Source organism: Archocentrus centrarchus, chromosome 16 (genome assembly GCF_007364275.1).
Source record: "Archocentrus centrarchus isolate MPI-CPG fArcCen1 chromosome 16, fArcCen1, whole genome shotgun sequence".
Lineage (NCBI taxonomy): Eukaryota > Metazoa > Chordata > Actinopteri > Cichliformes > Cichlidae > Archocentrus > Archocentrus centrarchus.
Genome location: NC_044361.1, coordinates 27,842,120 through 27,868,990, shown reverse-complemented (window position 1 = coordinate 27,868,990; position 26,871 = coordinate 27,842,120). Strand labels below are relative to the sequence as shown.

Below are 26,871 nucleotides of genomic sequence, written 5' to 3'. Positions count from 1 at the left end.
AGAATATCAGCTCTCAAGATTTGCCAGGAAGGGGAAAAAAGAAAAAACATGTATTTATTGACTCGCTGGCTTTTGACTGTCTCAAAAAAAAAAAAAAAAAAAAAGTGAAAAGCAGCTCAAGTTTTGGCACTGGCTTCTTTTTGCTCCTCAGGAGCCCTCTATTTCCTGATGTGCCTCTCACTCTGCAAAAATGCTGCCATTTCCCCATTTCAGTTACCCGCACAATCATCAGCATTTCTGCCTCCATGACATGAAAACAAACTAAGACTGAGTGCCTCTGCGTGCATGTGGTCTCAAACCCCCCTGTCAGCAATCACTGGGTGGGAGACAGCCATAAACTGCACTTTAGAAGCCTATAATGGGCTACTGCAGCGCTGGCAAAACTTATATCACATTATGCCTCTTCCAATTCAGACACAAATAGGATCATTATTTTTGATAACTATACAGCAAGTGCTGGATAATTTCATTACACTACTTGCCACTGCATAATGCTGTACTTCAGTTAAATCATAATAAATCTGGCTGTATCCCTATTATTATTGTATTTAATTACAGGACAAAACAAATCAATAATGTGATGTCCTACAAATTATGGGAGCATTAGAGTTGATCTACACACATAACTCTGCTTCATTGTGCCTTTTACTAACATTATTGTGTGCGAGACAGAAAGAAACAGCAGTTTGAAAATCTCTACACTGCCTGCTGCTGAGTGAGTCTTTGTATTTCTCAGCAGAAGTTACTTCACAATGTTTGTCGAATGGCAGAGGTGCCAATTTACAGCAACAAAGTCTATCCCGTCTGATGAGGCGAGGGCAGTGCCCTCTTGTCATCCACCTAATAAAATGATTGACACACACACACACAATTCACAGAGTGAATGCTGAAGCGTTTTATTATAAAGAAAGCAGAGAATAATTCATGGAATGACCACGTCTTCCCCTAATAAACAGGGGCTGTAAATGCACAACAATTGAGGGCCACTTTCACAAACAGTTCTATTAGTCTGAAAGGCTAATTTAAGGTGTTCTCTGAATGTTTCCTCCATGTCATTAAGTTCCTTTGTCTGCTGAATACTTATTACACAGGGAGGGACTTAAACTGTTTTAGAAACCTGCCAGACTATGAACATATAGGGTAATGACTTCATCTGTCAAAATGATCAGTTCACCAGCAGTCTATATTAGCAATTTTTCAGTGTTTCTCAACTATGAGTCTTTGCTGTCCAGGATAGTTTCTAAGCTACCTTCAAACAGTCTCCTCCATAATGAACTCAATGGTATGCTGTGGTGATTGGCTCGTCTCCACCATGGTGATTTCACTACCGTCCATGGTGATGGTGGGAACAGTGATGGCCTGAGTTCCCAGAACAGAGGAGGGCAGAATGACAACCTGCGACGCTCCTATGCCAGTGAGTTGATCAGATGGGATCATTACGGTCTCAGTACTCCCTTCGGCTCCCTGCAGCACATAAATGGTCTGCACAGAGGCAGACTCAACCTCCTCTGCGGTAGCCAGAGAAGACAGCGCCTTGGCTCCCTCCAGCACCTTCTGGACCTGAGCAGCTTCAGCTGCATTAACCACCTGCTCAGCTGTTTCCGGAGGCAGGTCCCCGTGCAGTCGGATGTGTTTATCCAGGTTGGAACGAGAGCGAAAGGCAGCAGGACAGTGAGGGCACGGGTAGGGCTTCTCACCGCTGTGGGTGCGGGCGTGCTCGGTGAGGCGAGCAGCGACGCTGAAACTCTTGCCGCAAATCCAGCAGCAGAAAGGCCGCACACCGCTGTGGATACGCTCGTGATCCTGCAGATGGGGCAGCTGGCGGAAGCGCTTACCACATGTGGCGCACTGGTGGAGGAACAGAGGAGAATGCAGAAAAGGGACAAGTGAACAAAATATAAAAAGTAAGAGAGAGGCAAGAAAGTTATGTTCACGACTCTGCCTGCACACAAACTCAACTGCAATTAATTCCTAAAACCTCTCTTTACATTTTTCTGCAGATACAGCACTCCTGACTGGGACATTGAAAGAGCAGAAAGAAAATAGGATCGGGAAAACCGAGGAGGAGGGACAAATATAAAGCAATATAAACATTTCATCATCAGTCGGGTAATTTATTTTTCCCCTCCACACAAGCCATTAACTGTTTAGTCAATGAGACATCAATACACAATCTAAAAAGAAAATGTCTTCAAATATCTTGTTTAACCTGACAAAAGCTGAAAAATCAGCAAATAAGAAGCAGAAGCCAGAGAACATTTATCATCTTCACCTTCGTCACAGTCTAATGATTAATATTCTGTCACTGAAATAATCGATTCAACTAAACCCTGCAGCTCTGCATGTAAGGGAAATATAATAAATTACAGAGTATGAGTTACACAACAAAAAAAAAATGTTACCAGAGCTTGACTTTTCTAAATAACCATTTCAGTAATCAGCATTTCAACTGTATCATTTCTCCAACACCAACATTTGTTCTGTTCACTCCCAACTGAGCACAGACAATGAAATAAAAGTAGATAGATGATTAAACCTGAAGCACTACAGAAGAATAACAGTATTGAGCTTTACTTTGATTCTCACTGGGGACACTCAGATTGAAACTGCAATCCCTATTGACAGATCTGCAGCTTCAGTATCTTCGTGAAATACACTCTAATATAATTACTTTTCCTGTGGAGTTTGCTCTTTATAAACTGAGCAAACACAGATGTTCCTTCAGGAACACAAGGTATATTTGATATAAATTAAAATGTATCCCCGTAAACTGGCTCTGTGTTTGAGAACCAGTGCTCCTTGAACCGCAGTCCTTAGCCTGCCTGACAGATCATGGCTCAAAGCGAAGCCACAAATATTAAATCAATTTCTACAGCTGAGATGGGCTTGGGTGGGTCTATAGTTGATGTCCTGCCTCGTCACCAGAGCAGCAGAGGGAGAGGGAGCGAATCCCAGAATAGTAACAGGCACAGAGGGGAGCTGACAGGCCCTAACTCAGCCCTGCCATTAATCACAGGTACACAGGGAGAGAGAAAACACCCGCAGGACACACTCTGCACAAATGGCCATGGTCCGGAACCAGAGAGATGGCCGCAGCTATGAACTGGTCTGACCATGGAGGGATGAGGCAGCTCTAGGTTTCAATTTGAAATACAGGTGTTTTAATCAATTGCAGACCTTGTATAAAGAGGGAGGAATACAACTGTGAAGACTGAAAAAAACTACCTTTACACAAGTACACGTCACTGTGCTTCTTACCTCAAAGGGCCTCTCATCAGTATGTGTCCTCATATGAACGTTAAAGGTGGAATTATAGGCAAATTCCTTGTGGCAAATCTGACAGCGGAAGCGGGGTCGAATTTTGGACTTGCTGAGCGTTCCTTGAAAATGCGCCAGCACATGCTCCTCCAGGGCACTGTTGGAGATAAATCGGCGGCGGCACGGCCTCACTGGGCACTTGAGAGGTGTCTGGCCTGTGTGGGATAAACGATGAAGGTCGAGGCCCTCTTGGGTCATGCAACGGTGTCCACAAAGGTCACACTCAATCTGAGGGAGGAGGAATAAAGAAACGAAGAGAAAGGAGACAAGAGGGAGACAAACCAGAATGAAATGACAAAAAACAGTGTCGTCATCACCTAATTGTTGTGACCACAATGTCACAGTGCGATTCCAACTGTACCTCTGGACTGTCAGTTATTCGATTAGGAAAATCACACTCTTACTCACACTATCTTTTAACGTTGAGAGGGCCTGGGGAAATTTTTTTTTAAACAAATTTATTTATTCATTTTATGTTCCCAACCTGTCCAGTGCAGCGTCCCCGACCCTGGCCCCTCCCACGACCAGTATTCTTCTCCTCTTCTGTAGTAGGACAGCGCTGCAGGTGGATTTCCAGCACTGACTGATTGATAAACTGGGACGAACAGTGAGGGCATGTCGCTGGCTGCTTGTCTGAAATGGAACAGTGTCAGATTTTAGACAGGTGGCCATAATTTCTCCTCATACTACAAGCTAATGGCCATGCTGATATCTGATGGCTGGTTTGAGCTTGTTGACTGCGAGATGCTTGGCCAACAATCATGTAATGACAGGTGGTACATACAGAATCGGCAACAGTGGCCAAACAGTCAGTTGCAGCCAGAGTCAACAAATAATGTGGCCTCTGTTTAATGTTTATGATTTCAACTCGACAAACGGGTGCCAAAAGATGCAAAACATGAAACTTGTGTTGTAAAGAGTGTTAAAACAACCTGTGGTTTAGCGTGCCTATTAAAAAAATGACCAGCAGTCCATTTTATGATTCACAAAGACAACAAAACATTTATTGAAGTCAGCTGTGATGAGTTGCTGCTCTTCTCTGTGCCAGGTTGACATCGGGCCGAACCTCATTAAACATACTGAGTACTGGCCAGATGTAACTGATCACCATTAGAAAGAGTTACTTCATCAATGTCATTTTAAAGAACAGTTTATTAACTCTTAGTGCATTCAATCAAGTCAATGAGTCACTGACTGTTTAATATGACGCTGCTACAAAATAAAAAATTCTCCTGAACACTAGAAACTTTACACTTCTGCAAAAGAGCATTGATATCAGTTTAGTAATCAGAACTGGTGAAAAGCTAAGTTAAGGTATTACAATCAAGTCTGCAAATGGAATAAAACAAATGTAGTCAAGTGCATTTCAACATCTGTCCCAACCATCCACACTCACATTCATACCTATGGGTAATTTACAGTGGCCAATTAACCTAACCTAAATCAACCTAAGCGCATGTCTTTGGACTGTGGGAGGAAAGACATGGGGAGAACATGCCAACTCCACACAGACAGTGGGCCACTGAGCCAAGGTGGAATCGAACCCAGGCCTTCCATTCTAACTGTGACATAGCAGTGCTAACCACCACACCACCGTGCTGCCCTCTCGCTCCCAATCATATCACATTATAATAAAAAAACAAACAAACTTGATTTTAGTGTTAAACAAACAATTTGATTACCTTGGGCTCTGAGAACTTTTCATTAGAGATGTTCCCAGTGACTAATGTACTAGCTGACTGACTGACAGAAGAAATGTAAATGAAATTAATTGACTAGTCTAGGCTATTAAAACACACTCAGGCAACAGTCAAAAGGGAGCAATCTAATGGATGAGGTCAAATGCTGTCTGCACAAATACTCCATGTATTCAAGAGCTATTTGAAACCTTTAATCCCATTATTTGATAACCAAATAATATTTTAAATGACACCAAAATGTGTGCCAATTTCTGGCATGCATAACACTGCACACACATCCAGGGATTTCAAATTGTTTTGGAGTAGCAGGGGAGGCATGCCAAGTAGCAGGCGCCTTATGACCGAGACCGAAGCCACGACGGCAGCAGACGATATGAATAGTCACACGGCAGTCACATGGCAGCCGTGAACCAATTAAATGGCTCAGATTGAAAGAACGTAAATATTGCCACGTGCGTCCATGGTGCTGGAAATGGAGACAGCGGACAGAGCAAAAATTTGTTTTTAGGAAAATTAAAAAGTAGACGGCGCAGAGTGGTGGAGCAGGTGGAAAATGCGCCTACCGCCGGCTTAATTTGAAAGCCCTGACATCACACATTTTTTTTTAAGGTACTGCGTTCTGCACTGGTTTACCATGCTGTCATCTGTCTTACTTTCCAAGTTGCTTGTTTACAACTTCTTATCACAGAGTGAAAGGTGTTGCCATCTCTCAGGGCAGGGTTCACTTATTTAATTCATTAGCTATTTGAGCTATACAACATTATAAAACTGTAAAGTGTGGGCGCTAAATTTTTGCACCTTCATCTTATTTCAATTTGATTATTCATCATCTAATTGATTCATCACAACTGGCGCACTGGTTACATTTTGGCAAAGTAAACCCAACTTCCTCACTCACTGGGTAGCTTTTAAAAATCTGGTTGGGAAACTGCTGACACTGATGGTTCATCATTAATTCCATAAGCCACCATGCCAACATCTTGCAATTTGCTAACCATCTGCACCATCTGTCCCAGTGGGGGGTGATCCACTCTGCTCCCAATTGAGACCCTCTAATTAAACCTTTAATAAGGGCAATCTCAGCCTATGGCCCTGGATGGATCAATAGATCAATCTCTCCAATCATTTTTCTTGGAGGAGCCACATACCTCTGACCTCTGCTGCACGCTGACTCCTCAAGCTTAACTAATGAGGTTGCTGTGCCAACACCGTCCTGATTAAGATGAAGTGTCAACATGTTGACCCAATTCATTTGCCTCCACCTTACTCCTCCACACCGCATGGCACAGCAATCAATGGAAAGTCATTGACCTAATGCACTGAACAATGCATATACCGTGGGCATTTGTTTGTAAATCAACAAGAAGCAAACACTTGGGGTCATTTTTGGCAGAGTTTGCATTATTCTATAATCAATCAGTGCGTGCTGGAATGATAAGAAAATCAGCTCTAATTGGTTTCTTCTACAATGAGACGTGGACATTTGGGTCCTTGGTATGTTCACCAGAATTCCTCACTGTTTCACTGATGAAGGGCCATACTGAGACAAAAACACAGCAATACAGGAGAAGTGAGATATTGTGTTCACTGTATGCTGCCCTGCCCATTTTACATCTCCAGTCCAGACACAATTGTACATGATCCTCCAATTTAGGGTCAAAACTGTTTGCTAGCTAATGTAGTTGTCAACAATGAACATCCACATCCATCAAAAACCAGTGACCGGAAGGATGGCATGCAGAAATGGCTTGAAATCACATATTATACACATATCACATAAGATATTCTGAATTACTTTGTAATATCTCTTGTGTAGAAGGCTCTTTGACACCAAGAAGTATATCAGGTCCCTGAGTGTCCTGACTGAAGCAACTATTCACACCTTTAAGGCAGATTACCTGTAATGAGATATGTGAAGACCTATCTGCACCTATACACTTATAGTCATCTTCTCACTCTTCACCAAGCCCAGGTGCATGGTGTTGCGTCTTGTTCCTCTTCTTCAGATACACATAATATTTCTTTCCCCTTCAGTCTAAAAGTATGGGACTTACTTACATGTACAGCTCACAGAGCAGCCACTAAACTGAAGTCTGACCACAAGCACTCTAGTGCAGGTCAGACGTCCCAGTGAGAACAAATTGAGCCGAAGAAACAGTCTCACCCAAACAAGAGAACCAAACGAAAGTCTGCAGTGATAACCAACTACCTGTAGCCCAGCTATCACTCACATATACCACTTTAAACAGAGCCCATAATGTTGCCATGATAGTGGTCTGCTGGTATACTACCACTGTGCCAGCTGGCCATGACACTGACTATCCTGTTCATCCTCCGACAAACCACAACTTGAGCTGGTCTAAGCATAATCCATGTGGTCAGCCCACCAAGCTGACTGTAAGCCCCTCACCATGTTTGGAGAGGGCAATGCTGTGGAACAGCAGTATTTCCACAAATGCGATCAACCTTTCTGGGGTTTGAGCACCGAAGATGGTAACAGAAAGCACAGGCTCTAGTCTAAGGTCTAAGCTCTCCAAGCCTGGACAATTCAGAGAGACGGGGTATGCCTCATGCTGGTTCCTGTGGCACAAAGAGAAGGCAATTCACTGAAGACAGTGGTGGCAGAAGATGGCTTTGCCTACACAGCCTAAGATTCATGAAGAACATGATGGCACAAACAGCTGGCCAAAATACAGCATGTTTCATGGTCCCTTTGTGGTGCTTGATCAGATCAAGTCAGCATTTTGAGAACAGGTTACCACAGAGTGTTATTCTAGGAAAATTTGAAACCGTAAACCTGCCAGCGAGGGTTAATATATATTTAATTTTATAAATAAATATTACATTTTTATAAACCTTGGATCCTTTAATGCAGGTGCATAATTAGACTGCTGTGGTGTAAGATAGCTTTTGTTTTCCTAATGAATGCTGTCTTACAAATGATTGTTACGAGAAATGCTAAAGTGCTTATGTTTAGTAGTGTGATTTATTTCTGAAATTGATTCTGAAAATAACATTTAATGTGCTTAGGGTTATAAAACAATCAAATGAAAGAAAAAGTGATTAATTCTATTTATTTATACACACTGATAATCATATTCATTCAAGGTCAAAGTAAGCATAATTAATACAGTAAGTTACAGCTTACCAGAAGGTGGCAGTGCTGTCACCTGTTTTTAAGCAAAGGTGTCAAAGCTGCACCGGGGTTTTTTTTTGGTTCTCATCTAACCACAGACTAGAAGTATTTTATTGTAAAAACAAATAAAGGGATATAATTAATTTTATAAAAAAAAATACTGTGTGATTTAAATCTATCAGCTGTAGCACTGGTAGTGTCGTATTTCAACTTCTGCTTCTTTTGAATGCCATCTGATTTTAGGTTACACAGCGCAGCACAGATTCTCAGTACTTTATCCCTCTCGGGAGCACGACTAACCAGCAGAGCCTCCGAAAGTATTTTCAGGTGTTTACGAGATGAACATTATCAAAGGGTGTTGCTCCCATTGATGAAATGAAATGAATAAACAAATGGCAAATTTTTTTCACAGAATTTTCAAATTTAGCTTCCTCATTTTGCACTGATAGATGTAAATCGTAGAACGCTCCATAGCACTGTGCGTGCAGAGAACGATGTACAAAAACCCCTCTCTCTTCCTCCAGTTATGGCATCCTTTTACAGAGTAAGCTGCACAAACAATGACTAATGTTTTACAAGTAAATGGTAAAAAAGATTGCTCACCAAAATGGAAGTACAATAAAAATATGACACAAGGCAGAAATGCACTGGATAGAGGTAAAGAATAAGGTCAATACAATGTAAATATCACAAAAGAAAATCAATATAAAAAGAAAATCAGGCCAGAGCCTGCGAACCATAAAAAAATCCTAAAAATATAAAATACTAGTCCAAATCTTGAACTCTTACCTTGATGTATGAGGGAGTGCAGGTCCAGGTCTTTCCTGCGTTTGAAGGCCTCTCCACACTCGGAGCAAGGGAACGGGTGGCTGGTGTGGAGCAATCTGTTCAAACACAGAAATATTCCTAAGTTTCAAGACCACAAACACACAGAAGATACACAATGTGCCTTTTTTTTTTTTTTTAATGCTGCAATCAAACAGAGTCAAAAACATTTACCTAAAAGGCCAAGGACATAATCATATATACAATTAAATAATTATAGCTCCCAATATAAATATTTAAGAGGACCTGATTCAAAGACACATAAAAAGATGTAATTAAGGTCATGTTTTGGTTTTAATCTGTCACCTTGTATGTACTTAGCTGTACATCAGGTCAAATACAGGGTACCAGCATAGTGTACAAACAGCAGGAGATAAAAAGAAGAGCAGTAAACTGGGAGGAGTCAGGGTTAGACATGAAAGACTATATTTATCCATTGCATAATGTTACACAGGATATAGCCTTAGGGGAGGAGAGAAGTGTTAGGATGTATTCACCTACTCCTGCATCAGGCCCGTTTTTACAGCAAGGAGAAAAAAAATACTTCTTCTTTGTGCAGCTTCTCATAATCAGAACAAACAGGGATGATGTTTTAGTTTTCACAACCTTACTCTTCGCTAAATACTGCATACATACAAGTATCTGTATTACATTGCCATGGTGTTACTGCTTTAAGTAATGTTTCTGAAATTATTCTTAACTAGACGAGTCACTTAAAGTAAAACAGGATACTAGAGGTTATGTGCAAGGACCCTCCAAGGCCAGAGTCTCTCTATTCCCTGTTCAATGAGAACAGAATTCAATATTTTAGGGACAGCTGACCTTGAGGCAACTGGAAAGGATTAAAACCCGAGTCAGGTCCACCCCTCCAAGACAGATGTTAAAAGTAGTTAAAAGTAGTTATATACTAGCAAGAGCTAAAACATTAGGTTGATTCACTGATCTGTCAATCAGACTAAGATGAGCACGTTAAGCCATTTTACATGCAGCTGAGACATATTTGTATGCTGCAGCCTCCTTAAGCATCTAAGACTTCCATACCTTTCTCCTTCTTTAAAAAGATACTCTAATATTTTGGAAATATTCTTATTTGCTTTCTTGCTGGGAGCTTTAGGAGAAGTTTGATACCTTTATCTTTTCTGAAAAGAAACCAAGTATCTTTTTATGTGAACGTTTATTTCTGAACTTGGGACTACTGAGAAAAAAAGAACACAACAATCTTCACTCAAGGTCTTAGCTTAGTGCGCACTCACAAAAAGAGTGTGCTGCAGTTTAAAGCTCGCAGTAAAAGCGGTGAAGAACCTTGATTTAACAGTTTTCAAAATTAGATTGTTCAGGTTTTAGAGAGGTTTTCAAAGAAACCAGTGAACTTGAGGATGTCATCTCAGACACTGCAATGAGCTGTTTTTTTCTTCCAACATTTTCCACCATTTTACCGATCATCAAAAAAAAAATCATAAGTATTACTTATTAACCCTTAAACTGATGTTTATTTCCCTCCATAAATAATTCAACAGAAACTGGTTCACGGGTTGAAGTCACATCAAGACAATTAAAAGCCTAACCCTTAAAATGACGAGCTTTTGGGTTTAACAAGGAAGAGCAATATTTGATACGTTTTCTTAAAAATATTCGTATTCATGAGAGTGTAATCCTGCACAAACAGGTATGCACTTTCTACATTATATTATGTTAAGTCTCTCTCTCACACACACACACACACACACACACACACACACACACACACACACACACACACACACAGAGTAGTGTACACCCTTTCCCCCCTTGTTCAGCCAGGTAGGACATGACCAGGCTCTTTCTAAAGTTCTGTGCAGTTATCGTTCTCATCTTAATTTACTGGGCCTCCGTCTGTCAATCATATGTGGCTCAGGGGCACACAGACATCTCAGTGTGTTTGCTACACAGCTTAAAGGTCTTGCTCAGTGGTCGGACACGGCTCAGCTCTTACAGCTCCTGGCAAGAGGGAGGGAGGTTTATCTAAATCCCGTCCTGCATTCTGTTTGGAACTGTAATTTTAATGTAGTTACTTGGTAAACATATTTGATTGAATATTGACATCAGCCTGACACGTTCTAGTTATTTCCACAAACACCTGCAAATACAAGTTCCCAAAAATAAAAAAAATGAAAAAAAAAATGCCAGAAAGGTGTTATTACTTGTGATGGTTAAGCTGATCCTCAGTGTTGAAGCGTGAAGGACAGTTAGGACAAGGGAAGAGATGAGCTGCTCCTTCATTGTCCAAACTACACACCTGCAGTGAGAGGCACAACAATCAATGTTAATAAAAAGGGTTTCCCCAGCAAGCTATTCACAGTGATTCTTTTAAATTTAGCTTTTATTACAAAATATTTTATCTACCATTTCACTTACTATCAAAAATCACTTCCAACATCTGACAATTATGCACATTTTCAAAAAGTTGATAAATAATCAGATTTTTTTTTTTTTAATTTTACAAGAATTTGGAAATAAAACTCAATTAGTTCAATAAATATTAAATGGTGAAGACCGTACTGGTTTGCGTCCACGCTTGCGACGAGGCAGTGTCGATGTGTGGATGCGTTGGTGTCTCTTCAGGGTGGCTGCCTGGGAGAAGTTTTTGCCACAAACATCACAGCTGAAGGGCTTATTGCCCGTGTGGCTCATGCTGTGGCGCAGCAGGCTCTGCGAGTTGGTGAAGGACTTTGTGCAGACCTTCACAAAAACAAAAACCAGGATTAGTGCCAACAGTTTTGAGTAGTTTCTGTAAAAGAATGAAGCTGTGCACAGTTGCATGTTAAGGTATGGACACTTCTGGGCAGGTTACATACCCTGTTTTTGAAATGAAAAGAGTTAAGAGAACTACCAGCCTTTTTTTAGTTTACACAAATCTGTAATTTGCTCAGAAATGCACAAACTTTTATGGACATTTTCATAGCTACATTTGCTCAGATTCTATTCTGTCAGACATAATGAGGCTAGAGGTGTCAGCCTTCACTTCAAAGCATTACATCATCTCGTCAAAGTCAGCTGCACAACAAAAATGCAAATCATTCCCAAGGCTCAAGAAAGACACATTCTGATTGGATTTTTGATTGGCACCTTGCAAGTAAAGAGCTTTTCTCCAGTGTGGCTGTAGACATGCGTGCGGAGGAAGACGCGTCGGGTGAATGTTTTGCCACAGTAGGGGCACACGTGCGGGAGTGGTGTTCGAGCCCAGTCCTGTAGCAGCTTGGCAGGTGGAGGGTGATTGGTGTTGTCTGAGTCTGCTCCAGTGCTGCCCTCTAATTCTTCTTTAATGTCTAAACTCTTGTTTCCTGAACAAAGAAAAGAAATGCTTGTTAAAAACCAAAAATATACAGCAACTGCTGCCTTGTTTTCTCCAAACAGGCTTTTAAACTACTGAAAACCACTTACCTTTAAGTGCATTAGCACTCAGGATCCTGAAAGAAGGCCTGCTTCTCTTAGAAAGGGGGGAACCTGATTCACCAGCTGAAGCAGGTGAAGAAAGCAGTCGCTTTGTGCTCTGTGGGCTATCCTGAGGTTTAATGGTGGCTGCTTCAACACCAGTTCCCGCCCCAACAACCACCTCTGTCACTGACATGAAGCGGTGCTGTCGCCAGTGATACAGGTACTGGGTGGTGTTCATGAAGCTCAGATCACAGAAGGCACAAGTGTGTAGGGGCTCATTAAGATTGTGCTTCTGCTTACGATGTGTAACCAGCCCTCCCTCATCGCTAAAGCTCTGAAGACAAAGGGTGCACACGAACAGCTCAGGCTGCGTGAAAGTGGAGTCAACACTGGTGGAGGAAGGAGGCGCATCATGGTCCTGCTCATCTGCACCATTGCTCTGAGTAAAAACCTCTGTAACCTCTACAGCCTTTTCCTCGCCCTTCTGTCGGTGCTGTTTTCGGTGATAGAGGAAGAGAGTGGTGTTTAGAAAGCTTTCCCCGCACACGGAGCAGCGGTGCAGAGCCTCCTCAAAGCCGTGTTGGGTCTTGCGGTGGGCCACTAGTTCAGACACCAGGCCAAAGCACGAACCACAGTCTACACACAAGAGGACTGGTTCAGGCTTTGGCTTCTTGTTTGCTCCTCTTTTCTTGGGAGACGAATCATCTTGATTTGAGACTGAAACGATCTCAGAAGCAGGAGGATCAGAGCTCTGAGATGAAGTGGTCTCTGTACCTTCCTGCCTCTCCAGCTCATGCAAAGCTTTTTCAACTGCTTCTGAATTGATGTCATTGCTAGTTTCACTCTGTGAGAAAGAATCAACAACTGAATATAAAGATAAGGCTGCGCTCTGGTCTGAGGAGGTCTCTGGCATAGTCTCTGAATCTGGTTTTGACTTGGTCTCAGCAGCAGATTGCTGACATGTCCCTTCTTTACGGTGCTGCTGCCAAAGTACAAGGCTCTTGAAAAGTTCATCACAATCCCCACACTGGTAGAGGATCCTGGGCTGGTCTGATGATCCACTGACTGCATCCTGAGAGGGAGCACTTTCCATAGGCTGCACAGAGGGATCTCCTGCTTGAACTTCCTCTGGGATTTCCTCTGCCTTTGATATATTTATTATATGTTGCTGCAAAGACAAGAAAGGAAAAGGAAGAGATTATTTATCTCTTTGTACAAAATGAGTTGTTGCTATAACAAGTCAATCCAACATGCTTTGTTTTTTCAGTTTTATGCTTGCTGGGAGATGAGGAATGAGAATACAGTGTTGGAGTACTGAGGTCAATTAAAACAGTGTATGCTTAGAACCAAGGATCCCCTGAGATCTCCAGACAGCCAAGATAAGGCCTCAGCCTGGCTGATAACAATCAAAAAGCCCGTCAGGGTTGGAAGGGTCACTCCACAGGGACGTAAATTTGCTCCCTCCACGAATTTGAATGATAAAAACAGAGCATCAAGGTCAAGGTTAAAGGCATCAAGAGCTGCCTCAATCACTGCTGTTCAATGATTTGTAGTTTCTTTGTTGTTGTGTTCTGGAATCTGAGAACTGAAGACCACCCTCAGATGTGGTCTGCCTGTTTCGCTAAGCTTCTGACTGTTCCCAACATACACACTCACACACCACAAAACATTAAAACCACTGGTAGGCAAAATGAATATCATAGATGATCTCATTAAAATCAATATCCTGTTGGTAAACCTTGGCTTCTGGAATTTGTGTGGATTAGTGCTGTCAAATGCAGCCAAAATTTTCATTCAAAAATCCCACTGTTCTGACGTTGACTCACACAGTACACTGTGGATGGACAGAGCTCTGCCAACCACCCAGCAGCGCTGAGTCAAACAACTTTTGTGCTGGAAATCCAGCTTCGCATTCTGGGTGGCTCAGAAGACAAAGAAGCAGATGACAGTGTTGATTTTTTTCCCCACAATTATTGATTTTTCATAATCAAATCTCTAATTTTAATTAACATTCAGAATGATATTCAATCATCAAATTAAGAATTAACTGTTGACACCCCTAATGTGGATGCTACTGTGACACATATGAGCCACCCAAACACTGTTTCAGATCACAATGGCACTCTCCAATAGCAGAAACCTCCCTCCAGCAGGACGACACACCCCACCACACTACAAAAACTATTCAGAAATAGCTTGAGAAACAAAGCAGAGTTCAAGGCACTGACCCGGCCTCCAAACTCCCCAGATCCCAATCCGATTGAACATCCTGCAACTACAGGATTCACTGCCAGACAGTGCAGGCAGCCCCCAGAGGCCCTGTGTCCATGCCCTGACAGATCAGAGCTTTTTTTAATGCTACAAGTGGGTCCCCTACAATATTAAGAATTTGGTTTTGATAGTGTGCATGAACACTGTATACAAGAATAAGTAAAAACAAAATACACATACTGCCTTTAATTACCATTTGACTCACATTTTAAAGCCAATCTCATTGTCTTTTCAAAGCATAATTTTGTGTTTGTGCTCCTTAAGTTCCAAGGATGTTTTTTTTAATTCATGTATTCACTGACTGCTTTTTTTTTTTGTCTCCATTGCTCAAACCTATGAATAAGCACAGAGAGTAAAGATCAGTCAAGATCAATGATGATGATTTTGAACTCACCGGGATATATGCATTTTTTAATCTTAAGTACAAGAGGTGTTTTAAACACAAAGAATGCGTTCTTTGTCCAAGCACGCTAACTCAAGACATGAGCTGGAGGGTCCTACTTCCACATGCACTCTTCATCTATAAATGAAATTTTATGCATCAAAGCCATCCAAAAGATCTATTAACCTTTCTATAAATCTTCCATCTTGGCTTCAGCATGCTAACTGGCAACCTCTCCAGATATGGCACAGAAAAAACAACTAGGACACTCAGAGTATAGTCCATGTTTTATCAGTGTCACATTATGTGAACAGAAATTATGATAATCTGGCTAATGCAGCGAGGGTGCCTGCAATAAACCCACTTACTGCAAAGCAAGGGCCAGGAAGCCATAAGGTACGCAGGTTTTATAGAGTTTCTCCAGCTGATTCATGTATGAGAAGGCCAATGAACGATCCATCAGGAGAAAGGCTTGCACTGACCAACGCATTTCTCATGCTCTTCCTCCCGCTGGCGACTCAGGATCCAATCTGTCTGTCATGAGTACCGCCACATTTTATGGAGTTGTGGTGAAGACTATGAGAATGGCAGTCCAGGCTCAAGCTTTGACATCCATGCCCTATTCCTAAACAAGGGGCAGTGGCTGATTTTAACACTGCAGGTTTTCTGAAGCTGTCATAGCCAAAAAAAAAAAAAAAAAAAGTGGCAGCTACACCACAAGACTCAGCTCAACATGTCAAAGTTAAATGGAATATGACTCTTTTCATTATGCAACTTTCAAACTCTGCAATTCAAAAAGCATCTTCAGAGAACTAATGCATTTCCAAAGAGTATTTTCCAACCTGAAAGCACACCGTAAGAAACAGTGAATACGGTGCATTATGTAAATATCTGCAGGCCTCTAAAATGCCCTTCAAGCCAAAGAATGAAAACAACAGCAGTATTAACATACAAGAGGAAACACAATACAGAAAGAAAACACACACAAAGAAAGTGGCATAGATGGTAAAGCTCACCCGCAGAAGCGAAAGGGTAGGGTGGTCAAAAAGAAAACAGACTGTTCTCTATCACTGCAGCATGAGGACCGTTCTGGTGATTCAGCCGGCCTTATTGAATAACACATAAATGTAGCATCGTGGACGTCAATCTGGCCTGCCACTTTCATCACGTCCTCCTCTTCTTCCACTTCCATTTTTCCTGCTTTCCTCTACTGTGGTTTACTCAATTAAAGCTAAAAAAATAAAGCAATTCTGGCACATTTTTTCTTTTAATCCTGCAGCTACTCCATCACATAACTTCACCATTAAGTAGAAATATATACCCTGGCTAAATAAATAAATAAATCTTATATACATTAACACTTTGAGAACAGAGCTCAGCCCACAAGTCTGACAAGTACAGACTCTGAGAGTTCATCCAGAACACAGTACGTTTTGTTTTTCATTCTGACATATAAAGCCTGATTTAAAAGTTTAACAGTCTATTATTAATCTACTTTTAGCACAGCCAAACACGTCTGCCTCACTAGTGACTCATTACTCAGACGAACAGCATGCAAATGTGTTCTTCTCTCATTACTAGACAGCAAGCAGCTGAAGTGTTTAGTAATCATCTTACCTTAACACACAACTGCTGGCAGTACATCAGGGTAAAGGTTAGGGGTCTAAAATAAGTCCTAATTCCAAAAAAACAGTCAAAAGTACAGCCAGCACCAAAATGTGAAGATTTTTCTCTTTGGGAAATAACTTCACCAAAGTAGTTACGTAATAGAAAACTATATTAAACTGAGATTTTTTGTGTCATTTATGGCCAAACAAGAGAAAATGACACCACAACCATAAATTATTGTTGGCATATATTACTGCTAATTTTCACTCACTAACCCAAAAAGACCTACTGGTTACTCTGAGATTAAAATTATGATGTCAGAGTGCACATAAATCAGACAGTAATATACAGCAGCACCTTGAAACGAGTCAGTAAATAATCACAAACAACACTATCTTAAGTGCTCTGACCAAGGTCACAGTTACTTTGATAAGTAGCAGAGCATTGTGAATTTATGACTAAAGTTATATGTGTCACTTCAAAGTCATTCTCCAGATATGATTCAGAGGCTTTTATGTGATCACACGTGGTTATTTCAGGCCACACTGTCATAATTTAAGGGTTTTAATCACCTTTTTCTGCACCTAAAATTCAAAGTGACAGTCACATGACAAAAAAATGCCATAGTAGTGACTGTGCCACTGCTTACCTGCGTCTCCAGCACCGGGACAGCGACGGGGTTGGTTCCAGAAGTGTCTGGCTGTTCATCACCAGCGGTGCATGTCAACTGGTGCTTGAGGACCTCTTCCAGGGTGTTAAACTCCTGGTAGCAGGGGAAGCACATGTACACGGACGAATTCTCCATGGCTGCCAGGGGATTGGAAATCAAAAACATTTCATGAGAGATGCAGCAGTGCAAAGCCGATTTTGATAAAAGTGCAACAGTTCACAAAACTAATGCATGCTTTGAATAAGAAACATCACAACGTGAGTCTTATACAGATGCACATCCACCAGTGCTTTACATACGAAGTTAGGTTGTGAACATTGCCCTCTTCTGATGAAAGGAAGTGTCTGCATATATAATCAACACAGTAGCTTGGACACAATTGCCAGTATGCAAACTGTGGGATTGCCAAGATGACTCACCATGCGCTGAGCTGAGCTAATTGTTATTTTGACCATGCAGGTTGCTGCTCAGGTGGAGACCTTGCCAAGTCTTTCTTTCCCTCTCTGTGCCATTTCATGGCCTGAGCTGGTGTTCAGCTCCAACATCAATTAGATATGTTTTGTAATTGGACCCACTGGTGGTGCAGTCTAGCTCACACTGCTGTCGAATGTAATAACCAAAACACTATGTCTGTAAGCCTTCCCACTCACAGGATACCATTTAGACCTCACACTCCACAAGCAAAGCTCCTCTTTGAAAAAAGAAAGAAGAAAGACCTTACACATAAATGAAACTCTCTAAGAGGCACAGATCTCCATCTCTGAAACACATCAATTCAACAACACACTTTATGGTTTATCATTTTAATTGCTAGACATGGAGGAAATATGAAGGTTAATACAGGTGATATAATTAGATTTTGTTTTGATGAGACATCCTATAAATAAGGATAGCTACCTAAGACCGCTATTAAATTAGTACCAGCACCAGACTCACCAGTACTAAAGTATTGATAAGGGTCAAGGCAAGCGGTGCTGCTAGTGGTAATTATGCAATTTAAATCAATTCTAAATATAGCTCTTAGATGCTGCAAGTGTCAAGCAAATACATGAAGTTACTGTTTGTTTACAGTTTGTGGTCTCATCAGGGCCAACAGGGCAGACTGTTCAAAAGCATCAGCGCACTTTACTACATTTAATAAAAATGCAGCTACATTTTCACTGGACGTGAAAAAGGTGGTTCTGCGTAAGCAACAACCTTGGGAAACACTTACAAACCAGAGCATTCTTTAAAGAAACTGTGACTGCTTTAGCAAAGCACTCGCTGTAGGCATCTCCAGTGCAGCCTCCCTGCTACGATGCTGATGGGATTTACTAAACTAAAAATGCAGCTGATTATTTCATTTTTAAAACAAGCCTGTAGTTATTAACACAGTTAACATTGGCTTTAAGCGCTTCATTAAACTTTACTAATTTACGACAAGCAAACACATCAGAGGATTGCAGTCAGATGCTGAAATGAAATTTCTTTTCCATCATTAGATAATGGAAAACGAGACGGGACAAAACCCATGTCACAGGGCTGTAACCAAGTTTACGGTGAAAAGACATCAATACTGCACTGTATCAGCACTTCAGGGAACGGTGTGTTAAACTGTAACTGAGGCAGCACCGCAATGGATACAACAACTACGCCTCTTCTTACGGTAAGAATAAACATCCATTTGTGTGTGTGTGTGTGGGTGGGTGTGTGTGTGTGTGTGTGTGTGTGTCTGTGGGTGGGTGGGGGGTAAGAGGCAGGGTGTACACCCTGTACTGGTCACCACTCTGTCACAGGGCTACCGCAGAGAGACAAGACAGCCATTCGCACTCACCTACGTAGGTAATTTAGAATCACTTGTTACCTAACCCCACTAACTGTATGTCTTTGGACAGTGGGAGAAAGCAGTACCCAGAGAGAAACCACACAGACACGGGGAGATGCAAACATGCAAACTCCACACAGAAAGGCTCCAGCCAGATGGTGGATTCAAACCCAGGACCTTCTTGCTGTGAGGAAAAAGTGCTAACCATAGTGCCACTGTACTGCCTAAGCACAAACAAAAACTAGGTAAAAAGGCATCTTGTTACAAAAGCAATTTCCTAAAAGAAATCTTATCACTTTTATTAGGTATGCATTTACTGTGAAATTATCCAGAAATTTTCAGGTAATATATTATCTTTTTGTTTGTTTTTCCTAAGGATATTTTTTAAAACTTTGCAAGGAAAAAAAAAACAAAATTTCAAAAATAATAAAATTAGAAGTACTACTTTGAGAATGTAAAGCTGTCATTTCAAATCAAACTACTGTCATAAGTTCATGACTGCTGAACTCTACAAAATGCCTCGTGTAGACGAGTTAGTAAAATTGTATCTCAGAATAGGGTTTAGTAACAAGGAAATTTTTTCTTTTTTAGTACATACTGTAAATACAGGGTGGGGATATTAAAGTAATAAAAACATAGTGCACTGTGTCTGTTCAGAAGGGGGAAAAAAACAACTTTGCATTTGTGCAAAGTATAATAGCTGGCAATATACAGATGAAAGGATATTGATGGTTACACCTTCATGCAGTGCAGAGGAGGTATGTTGTATAGTAAGGCTAGGCTGCAATTGATGACATTTCACAAGGCCACAAGAAGGCATATTGAAAAATCCCCATGGAGCAAGGGAGTTGGCCTTACTCTCAACATTTCCACTTATTGTCAAAATGAACAATAAAAAAAATCCTTTATATTTTTTTCCCTTATATCATAGACTGGGTGCACTCCTAGTTTTTATTAAATGTTCCTGGTGAAAATAATAATAATAATAAACACAGCATAAATGATGTAGCTGGTGTTGTGCTAAAAGTGATTGCCGGTATTTATACTGTTGTAAATGACTTGTTGACCTATAATTTTTCAAACATCTCTCTCACAAATTATATCATTTTGGGCCAGAAAGAACATTCCTGTCACAAAGTAGAAGCTGCAATCAGTTTTTATCAAAGTCACTTTTATATATCCTTTATTTATCCAATTAAAAAGTCTCACTGACATTAAAAATGTATTTTTCAAAAGAGATCTGGCCAAGAGATCATAAACAAATCTAACATAAAGATATTTAAGTGGTCAAGAAGGACTGGATTGATTACAATGTAGAACATAGAGTAGGTACAATAATGCAGTCATAAAGATTGCAAAACAGGTCATTTCTTTATTTTATATACAACCCCTTTGTAAATCCTGTTGATTACAGCCTATTTACTAATATAAACAAAGGTATTAGACATAAAGAATACACAGAAACACTGGTAATCACTTGTTGGTTTTTAAGGTTTTAGCAACACGGGAGACTGATAGGTCACAGGTATTCCAAAGAGAAACACACAGTACTAGGATAACCCTTTACTGGATGAGGAACCATATTTGGTGACTTAAACAGACATCAGAACTGCCTCACTGTGAGGTTGTAGAACCACATGGATTTCTCCCAGCCAATCAATAAAGAAAAGGCTATGTGACAGATAGTGGCATTATTGCATGTAACCAATCAGCAGTGGACTGGAGCAGTTCAAACTTCAGAGTTCTGTCAGAATTCAGGAAATTGAATTTTTCATCCTGCCTACTCCCACACCCATTCTCATAGTATCATATTGTTCCCATGCAGGACTTCGCTCTTAAACTCCCGGGTTACTTGTGGTTCCTAGAGTGTTTAAAAGCAAAATGAGAGGCAGAGCCTTCAGCTTTCAGGCCGCTCTTCCGTGGAACCAGCCTTCAGTTTGGAACTGGTAGACAGACACCCTCTTTATTTTTTAGAATAGGCTTAAAACTTTCCTTGTTGATAAAGCTTATAGTTACGGATGGATCAGGTGAGCCTGAACCCTCCCTTAGCTATGCTACAGCAGACCTGGGCTGCTAGAGGCTTCCCATGCAAAAGTGTTTCATTCAACACTTTTCACTCTGTGTTTATACACCACTCTGCATCTAATCATTATTTATTATTAACGCTCAATTCGTTGAATGAACTTTGAAGAACTGGAAGGAAGAAAATTGTAGCCACATTATCTTATTAAAGATTATTGCCACCTAACAGCAGCTTCACCAAGTGCCATGACGGAGTAGCCTGTGACTGGACAGGACTGTACTTTGATATGAGCATTCCTGTCCTACCAGTGCCAGTCAATGAATAAATGTTCCTAAATAAATGTTCAACTTATATATATATATATATATATATATATATATATATATATATATATATATATATATATATATATATATATATTTTTTTTTTTTTTATTTATTAATGCTCACCCTAAACAGTGAGGGCCCATATTTGGGAACTTGATTTGCAAAATAAAAATGATTTTCTTTTTAAAAAAAACAAGTCATACAAGCAAAAAAAAAAAAAGTCCTGCAATATGTTCCAACACTGTAGGGTTGAAAATTTCAGTTTCCTTGCATTTCAATGAATGCTCTATAAAATGATTCAGAGTCGATACGGGGTGTTTTTATGCTATTCGTTGATGGCACACCAACTACGCCCCACTATGCCCTGTACCTGTTTGGGTCTTTTTTGACCTGCTACACCTCAGTCGTACATTAAAGGCCCAATCGAAATGCGGTATGCCTTTAACTGCAAGCACCTATCGTTATTTCCCTCTCTACGGTGTGGTATTACTGAGCCACGTAGATAAGCGTTATTTCACAGCATGCATGACAGAAGATTAGCTATCTTAGTCGATACTTAAGCAAGTTTACTGGGGGGGCAATGTCACTCAGGTCAGGGATAATAAAAGAAAAAAAAAAGTCACTCGTGTTTCATGCATCTACCGGCAAAAACAGGCCTCGTGTGTGATCTTTGCCGAGGGTCTGACATGAAACAGCAGAGACGAAACCTAAAGCTAGCTAATAGAGGCTAACGTTTAGCCATTAGCAGCTCAGCAGCTTTATCTCTGACCAGCCGATTGCTGCTAACATGCAGCGATGGCCATCTTCCTAAAGCAGCTAACATGTCCGTGGCGCGGCAGCCAGCTGTCCTGCTAGCTCGTAGGCTAATAAAACAGCCTGCGTTTTACTTCTTCATAGCGGGCGTCAAAGACGAATTCGCTAGCGACTAAACCCCTTTTACCACTTGGACCAGTGGTGCATACTTTCTGATATCAAGGAGGAGAAGAAGAAAAGACCGAAGAAGAAGGGCGGAATACGCTTCTTCGGTGGTATAATGGCGGCGACAGACTAAAAGTTAATATTAGCTGTCTCCCCCCGTTGAAATCCTCCATACATAAATATCAGTGTGAGATATAAGACCGAAAAAGCAGCGTTTGTGTAAAATAATTCAAATATATCCCATAAAACTCACCGAACTCAGACATTGCTTGCCGAGGAAACAGGACAACTTCAGTTTTTTCTCGTATGTTAGAAGGTTCGCTCTGATTGGCGCGATCGATCACTCCATGCGCCAATAGCGTTCGAGTACACATAACACTGAAAGTTTGTAGTCCAAAAGCGCGCCAGCAGCAGATTGACGAGTGCAGGGTAAACACACAAATCAATTATTTTTCAGTATTCATGTACTTCAGTTTTTTCGTACTTTACGAAAAAATTTAGAAGTGTGTCTGATCATGCATATGAACAAATAATGAAGGCCTGGCTGTCTAATGAAGTTTAGGCACAAGTCTTTAAAATTAATACTACTACTACTACTACTACTACTAATAATAATAATAATAATAATAATGTTGTTGTCTTTTTGTCATTATTTACAGTTTTCCAATACACAATAAACCACAAAATGCTCAGAATCACAATAAAAAAAAATATAAAACAAAATTAATTGCAAGAGAAAAAAAAAAAACAGAATACTAAATGGAAGGGTGTATGCTTTAATCTTTTTAATTTAAAGATATTCCATTCTCATTTGATCTAATCTTTAATTTAAGATGACTACTTGTTGTTGTCACTTACATTCTAATTTCTTGGCACTATCCCACAGATGCTGGACAATCTGTGTGTGTGTGGGGGGGGGGCAGCATTGCAGTGAGTTTCTCATCTTAGGCTGACAGTTTTCTTCATATCTTCATGTCCAAACTTCTTCATTTTTTGTTTTGTTTTGGGTTTTTCTGCCACTGTCATTCCCTTGGAAACACTTTGGAAAGCTGCACCTTTTTGGCTTCCTCTTTGGAGACAGTTGTTTCAGTTTCTTCAGCTTTCTATTGCTTTCTTGCCTTAGCAATGCAGGTTTCTCTCGTCACCACTATCTTCGCTTCACCTGGACGTAAATGTGTTTCCTTATATAGAATGATGTGGCTGATGTGGCAATATGCAGATAATATGCAAAATTCACATACCTGTTGGTTCAGAATGATTCTGATTTACTAATGTAACCGTGCTGAACTTGGCCGTGTATTAATTCAGCTCGGTCCAAATAATCATAACCCAGTTCTGTGTTTCCATTCGTCGTATAGTTTGTGTCTGCGTTGTGTTCAATGACAATCAGGAGACAGGATGAGATGAATGCTGACTTTATCTGCATGAAACGGAACATGTACTGGTCAGAATCATGGGCTCATCATCGGGTACAGCACCTCGTACTCTTCTCCCATACACTGGCCACGAGGTCTAATACATTTATATTGAAATAAAATACAATATCATGAAATAAATACCTGCATGAAACGGAACATGTACTGGTCAGAATCATGGGCTCATCATCGGGTACAGCACCTTACAAGGAATGGCATTTTCCATTAACATCAGGCTAGCGAACTTTTCCAACTGTGTGTTATAATGTTATTAATCTCATCAAAGGTACAATATGCAACTCATTAGTGTCCTGGTTGCTATAAGTACATATTACAGTTAGCCAGTGATCATATATGAACATACAGCAATAATACACAACATTTTCCACAGTGCTAATATCAGCGAACCCACCTCGTGCTCTTCTCCCATACACTGGCAACGAGGTTCCTGTGTCCACTACCCTTATCGCGGCTAACCACCAAGAGATGGCGCCGTTTCACCCGCTATGCATAAACCCAAAATGAAAAATAATGACAAGTGGAATCCAATACAATATTAACTGTTACACTCCCCTCTGCTGAATTCCACTTGTCCCATTGCAACAAACAAAACAACAAAAAAATGACCAATACAATAAAACCACAGGTACAATCACACAAAAAGGTGCACAACCGCTATTCTAATGCACAGGAAACCAAGACAGAACCCCCGTTTCCAAAATTGCTGGTGAGGTATTATCACATCAAAATCACAGTTACAATTACCCAGTCACAAAGACTATCCCATGAGGATCAGTATGAGAAAAGGGTTGGCCAGACCCTATCTACACACGTAGGGGAAAAAAAATATGCCCATATACATATTAAATGAACATGTAGCTGCAAAACACACCTCTTGAATAGCAAGACAAACAGACAATTGATCAAAAATGTCACAAAACCTCGTCAAGGTAAAAATGAGAACAAACAAAACTGTAAGTCTATAACAAAGAACTCATGAGACCAATGTTGGTGTCTGGTGCATCATTTCAATAAGTCTAGTCACTGGTCTCAACAACCGCCCAGCTCTAGACCTACGGTGAGTCGCACCGTCAATTACTGTTGCTGTGGCAGCATCAGTAGCAGGTATATCGGTAGGAGCGTCAGTATTAGGAGCCATAAGAGTCTCTGGGCAAACTGCCAGGGATGCCGGGCAGCCATAGTCTGGTGAACTGCTATCCATCAACGTAGCTTCGTCAGTGGGTTGCAACTGATCAAAAACTGGCTGGCCTTGAGGTAACGCACTGCCCCTGGACAAGACATCAGCAGGTTCCAACGCTTCATCCAGCTCCAACTGCTCAGCATCCTCTGCACTTGACCCACTGCCTGCTCCCAGAGGCAGTTCAGACACCCACACTCTTGTTCTAAACTCTGCTGAGTCAGAAATAGTGTCACCGACAACTGACCTCTCGACACTAAGGTCAAGTTCACTTGAAGATGGTGACAATACAACCTCCTCCTGGTCATCAGAGTCATGTTCGGACAGAGGGAGGAAGTTTACTGGCATTATTAGGTTGCGATGGACCACTTTCACTTGCTCTGTAACAGGATTCTGAATCCTAAATGTGTGGCTCTCGTTGTCCTTTCCGACCACCACATACACCGTGCTTTCCCAGCGGTCAGCAAGCTTCCGTTTGCCACGTTCCTTTCTGTTGGCCAGCAACACTCTGTCGTTTACTTCCACCGGTACACCCCGTACCTTACGGTTGTATAAATCAGCGTGACGCTGGAGCTGTTTAGTTGCCGCTGACTGAGCTACGGCCATGGCTTCTCTCATGTCCTTCCGCAAGGACTCAATGTAGCGGTCATAGTCCACCACCTCTGGATCACTGAGTACAGAGCCAAATATGACATCCACCGGAAGACGTGGCACCCTCCCAAACATGAGGAGAAACGGTGCATATCCAGTTGTTTCATGCACTGTACAGTTGTAGGCAAATGTCAGGGATTTCAGGGCCTCGGGCCAGCGGTGTTTAGCTCTTGGTGGCAGCGCTCGAATCATGTTACCTAGAGTCCGATTCATCCTTTCACACGAGCCATTTCCCATAGGGTGATAAGGCGTAGTGTGTGACTTTTGCACACCTGCCACATTCAATAGCTCTGCAATTAGCGAGCTCTCAAAGCTGGCCCCCTGATCTGAATGTAGCCGCTTGGGAAACCCATAAATGCAAAAGTAGTTGTTCCATAACTGGTGCGCAACTGCTCTGGCTGACTGATTGGGGCACAAGAAGGCGTGTGCCATCTTCGTGAAGTGGTCAGTAGCCACTAGCACATCCAACGAACTATTTGACGAATCCTCAGCAGTCCAGAAATCGACACTGACCAGTTCAAGAGGTTCAGAGGTCATTATATTTTTCAATGGGGCTCTGGCTTCAGGCTCTGGTGACTTGCTGACTACACAGCGTCTGCAGTGTCGTACATACTCCACAACATCACGCAGCAAGCCTATCCAATAAAACCTTTGTCTTGTCAGATACAATGTCCGCTGCTGACCCTGGTGGCCAGCCTCATCGTGAACACCTTGTAACACCTTACTGCGCAATGAGTGAGGAACAACAAAAAGGTAGGTCTTTCTCTTTGTGACAGGATTTTTAGCTACCCGGTACAGAACTCCGTCTCTCAGTACAAGCTTATCCCAGCTCCTCAAAAGCTTGACGACCTCAGACGATTCCTTGGCACGTTCCCTCCTGGATGGTCTCCGCTTTCTCTCCACAAAGAAGATTACTTTACTCAGAACAGCATCAGTTCTCTGCTTTTCTTTCAATACATCATGCGAGAACACCTCAGAGTTGACCTGCGGGGGTGTTAGAACCGTCTGCGAGAACTGTGGCAGAAGAAGGGCATGTGGGCACACCACAGCGTCACCTTCACTGCATCCATGAAGTGCAGCAGCCACCTCCAGCGATGATACTGTCCCTGACTTAACAACTGCCACACCCTGAGATATCTGTTGGCCGCACTCAGATGCTACTTCAGGTGGGTTAGCTGACCAGCGAAACACCTCCTGAACTCCATTAGCACC

The 26,871-nt window shown here is 41.4% G+C and overlaps 1 protein-coding gene across 1 annotated transcript; it reads right to left on the bottom strand.

Annotated features, from left to right (window-relative positions):
- Window positions 1-871: 871 nt before the first annotated feature.
- znf574 (zinc finger protein 574) lies at window positions 872-22,727 on the bottom strand. Its single transcript, XM_030748876.1, has 10 exons — window positions 22,649-22,727; window positions 17,304-17,461; window positions 12,400-13,561; window positions 12,085-12,299; window positions 11,518-11,697; window positions 11,160-11,254; window positions 8,944-9,038; window positions 3,803-3,951; window positions 3,259-3,546; window positions 872-1,848 (listed from the first exon to the last, which is right to left on the bottom strand). The coding sequence occupies exons 1-10, from the start codon at window positions 22,659-22,661 to the stop codon at window positions 1,252-1,254; spliced, it is 2,952 nt and encodes a 983-aa protein (XP_030604736.1). The 5' UTR covers window positions 22,662-22,727; the 3' UTR covers window positions 872-1,251.
- Between the last annotated feature and the right edge of the window lie 4,144 nt (window positions 22,728-26,871).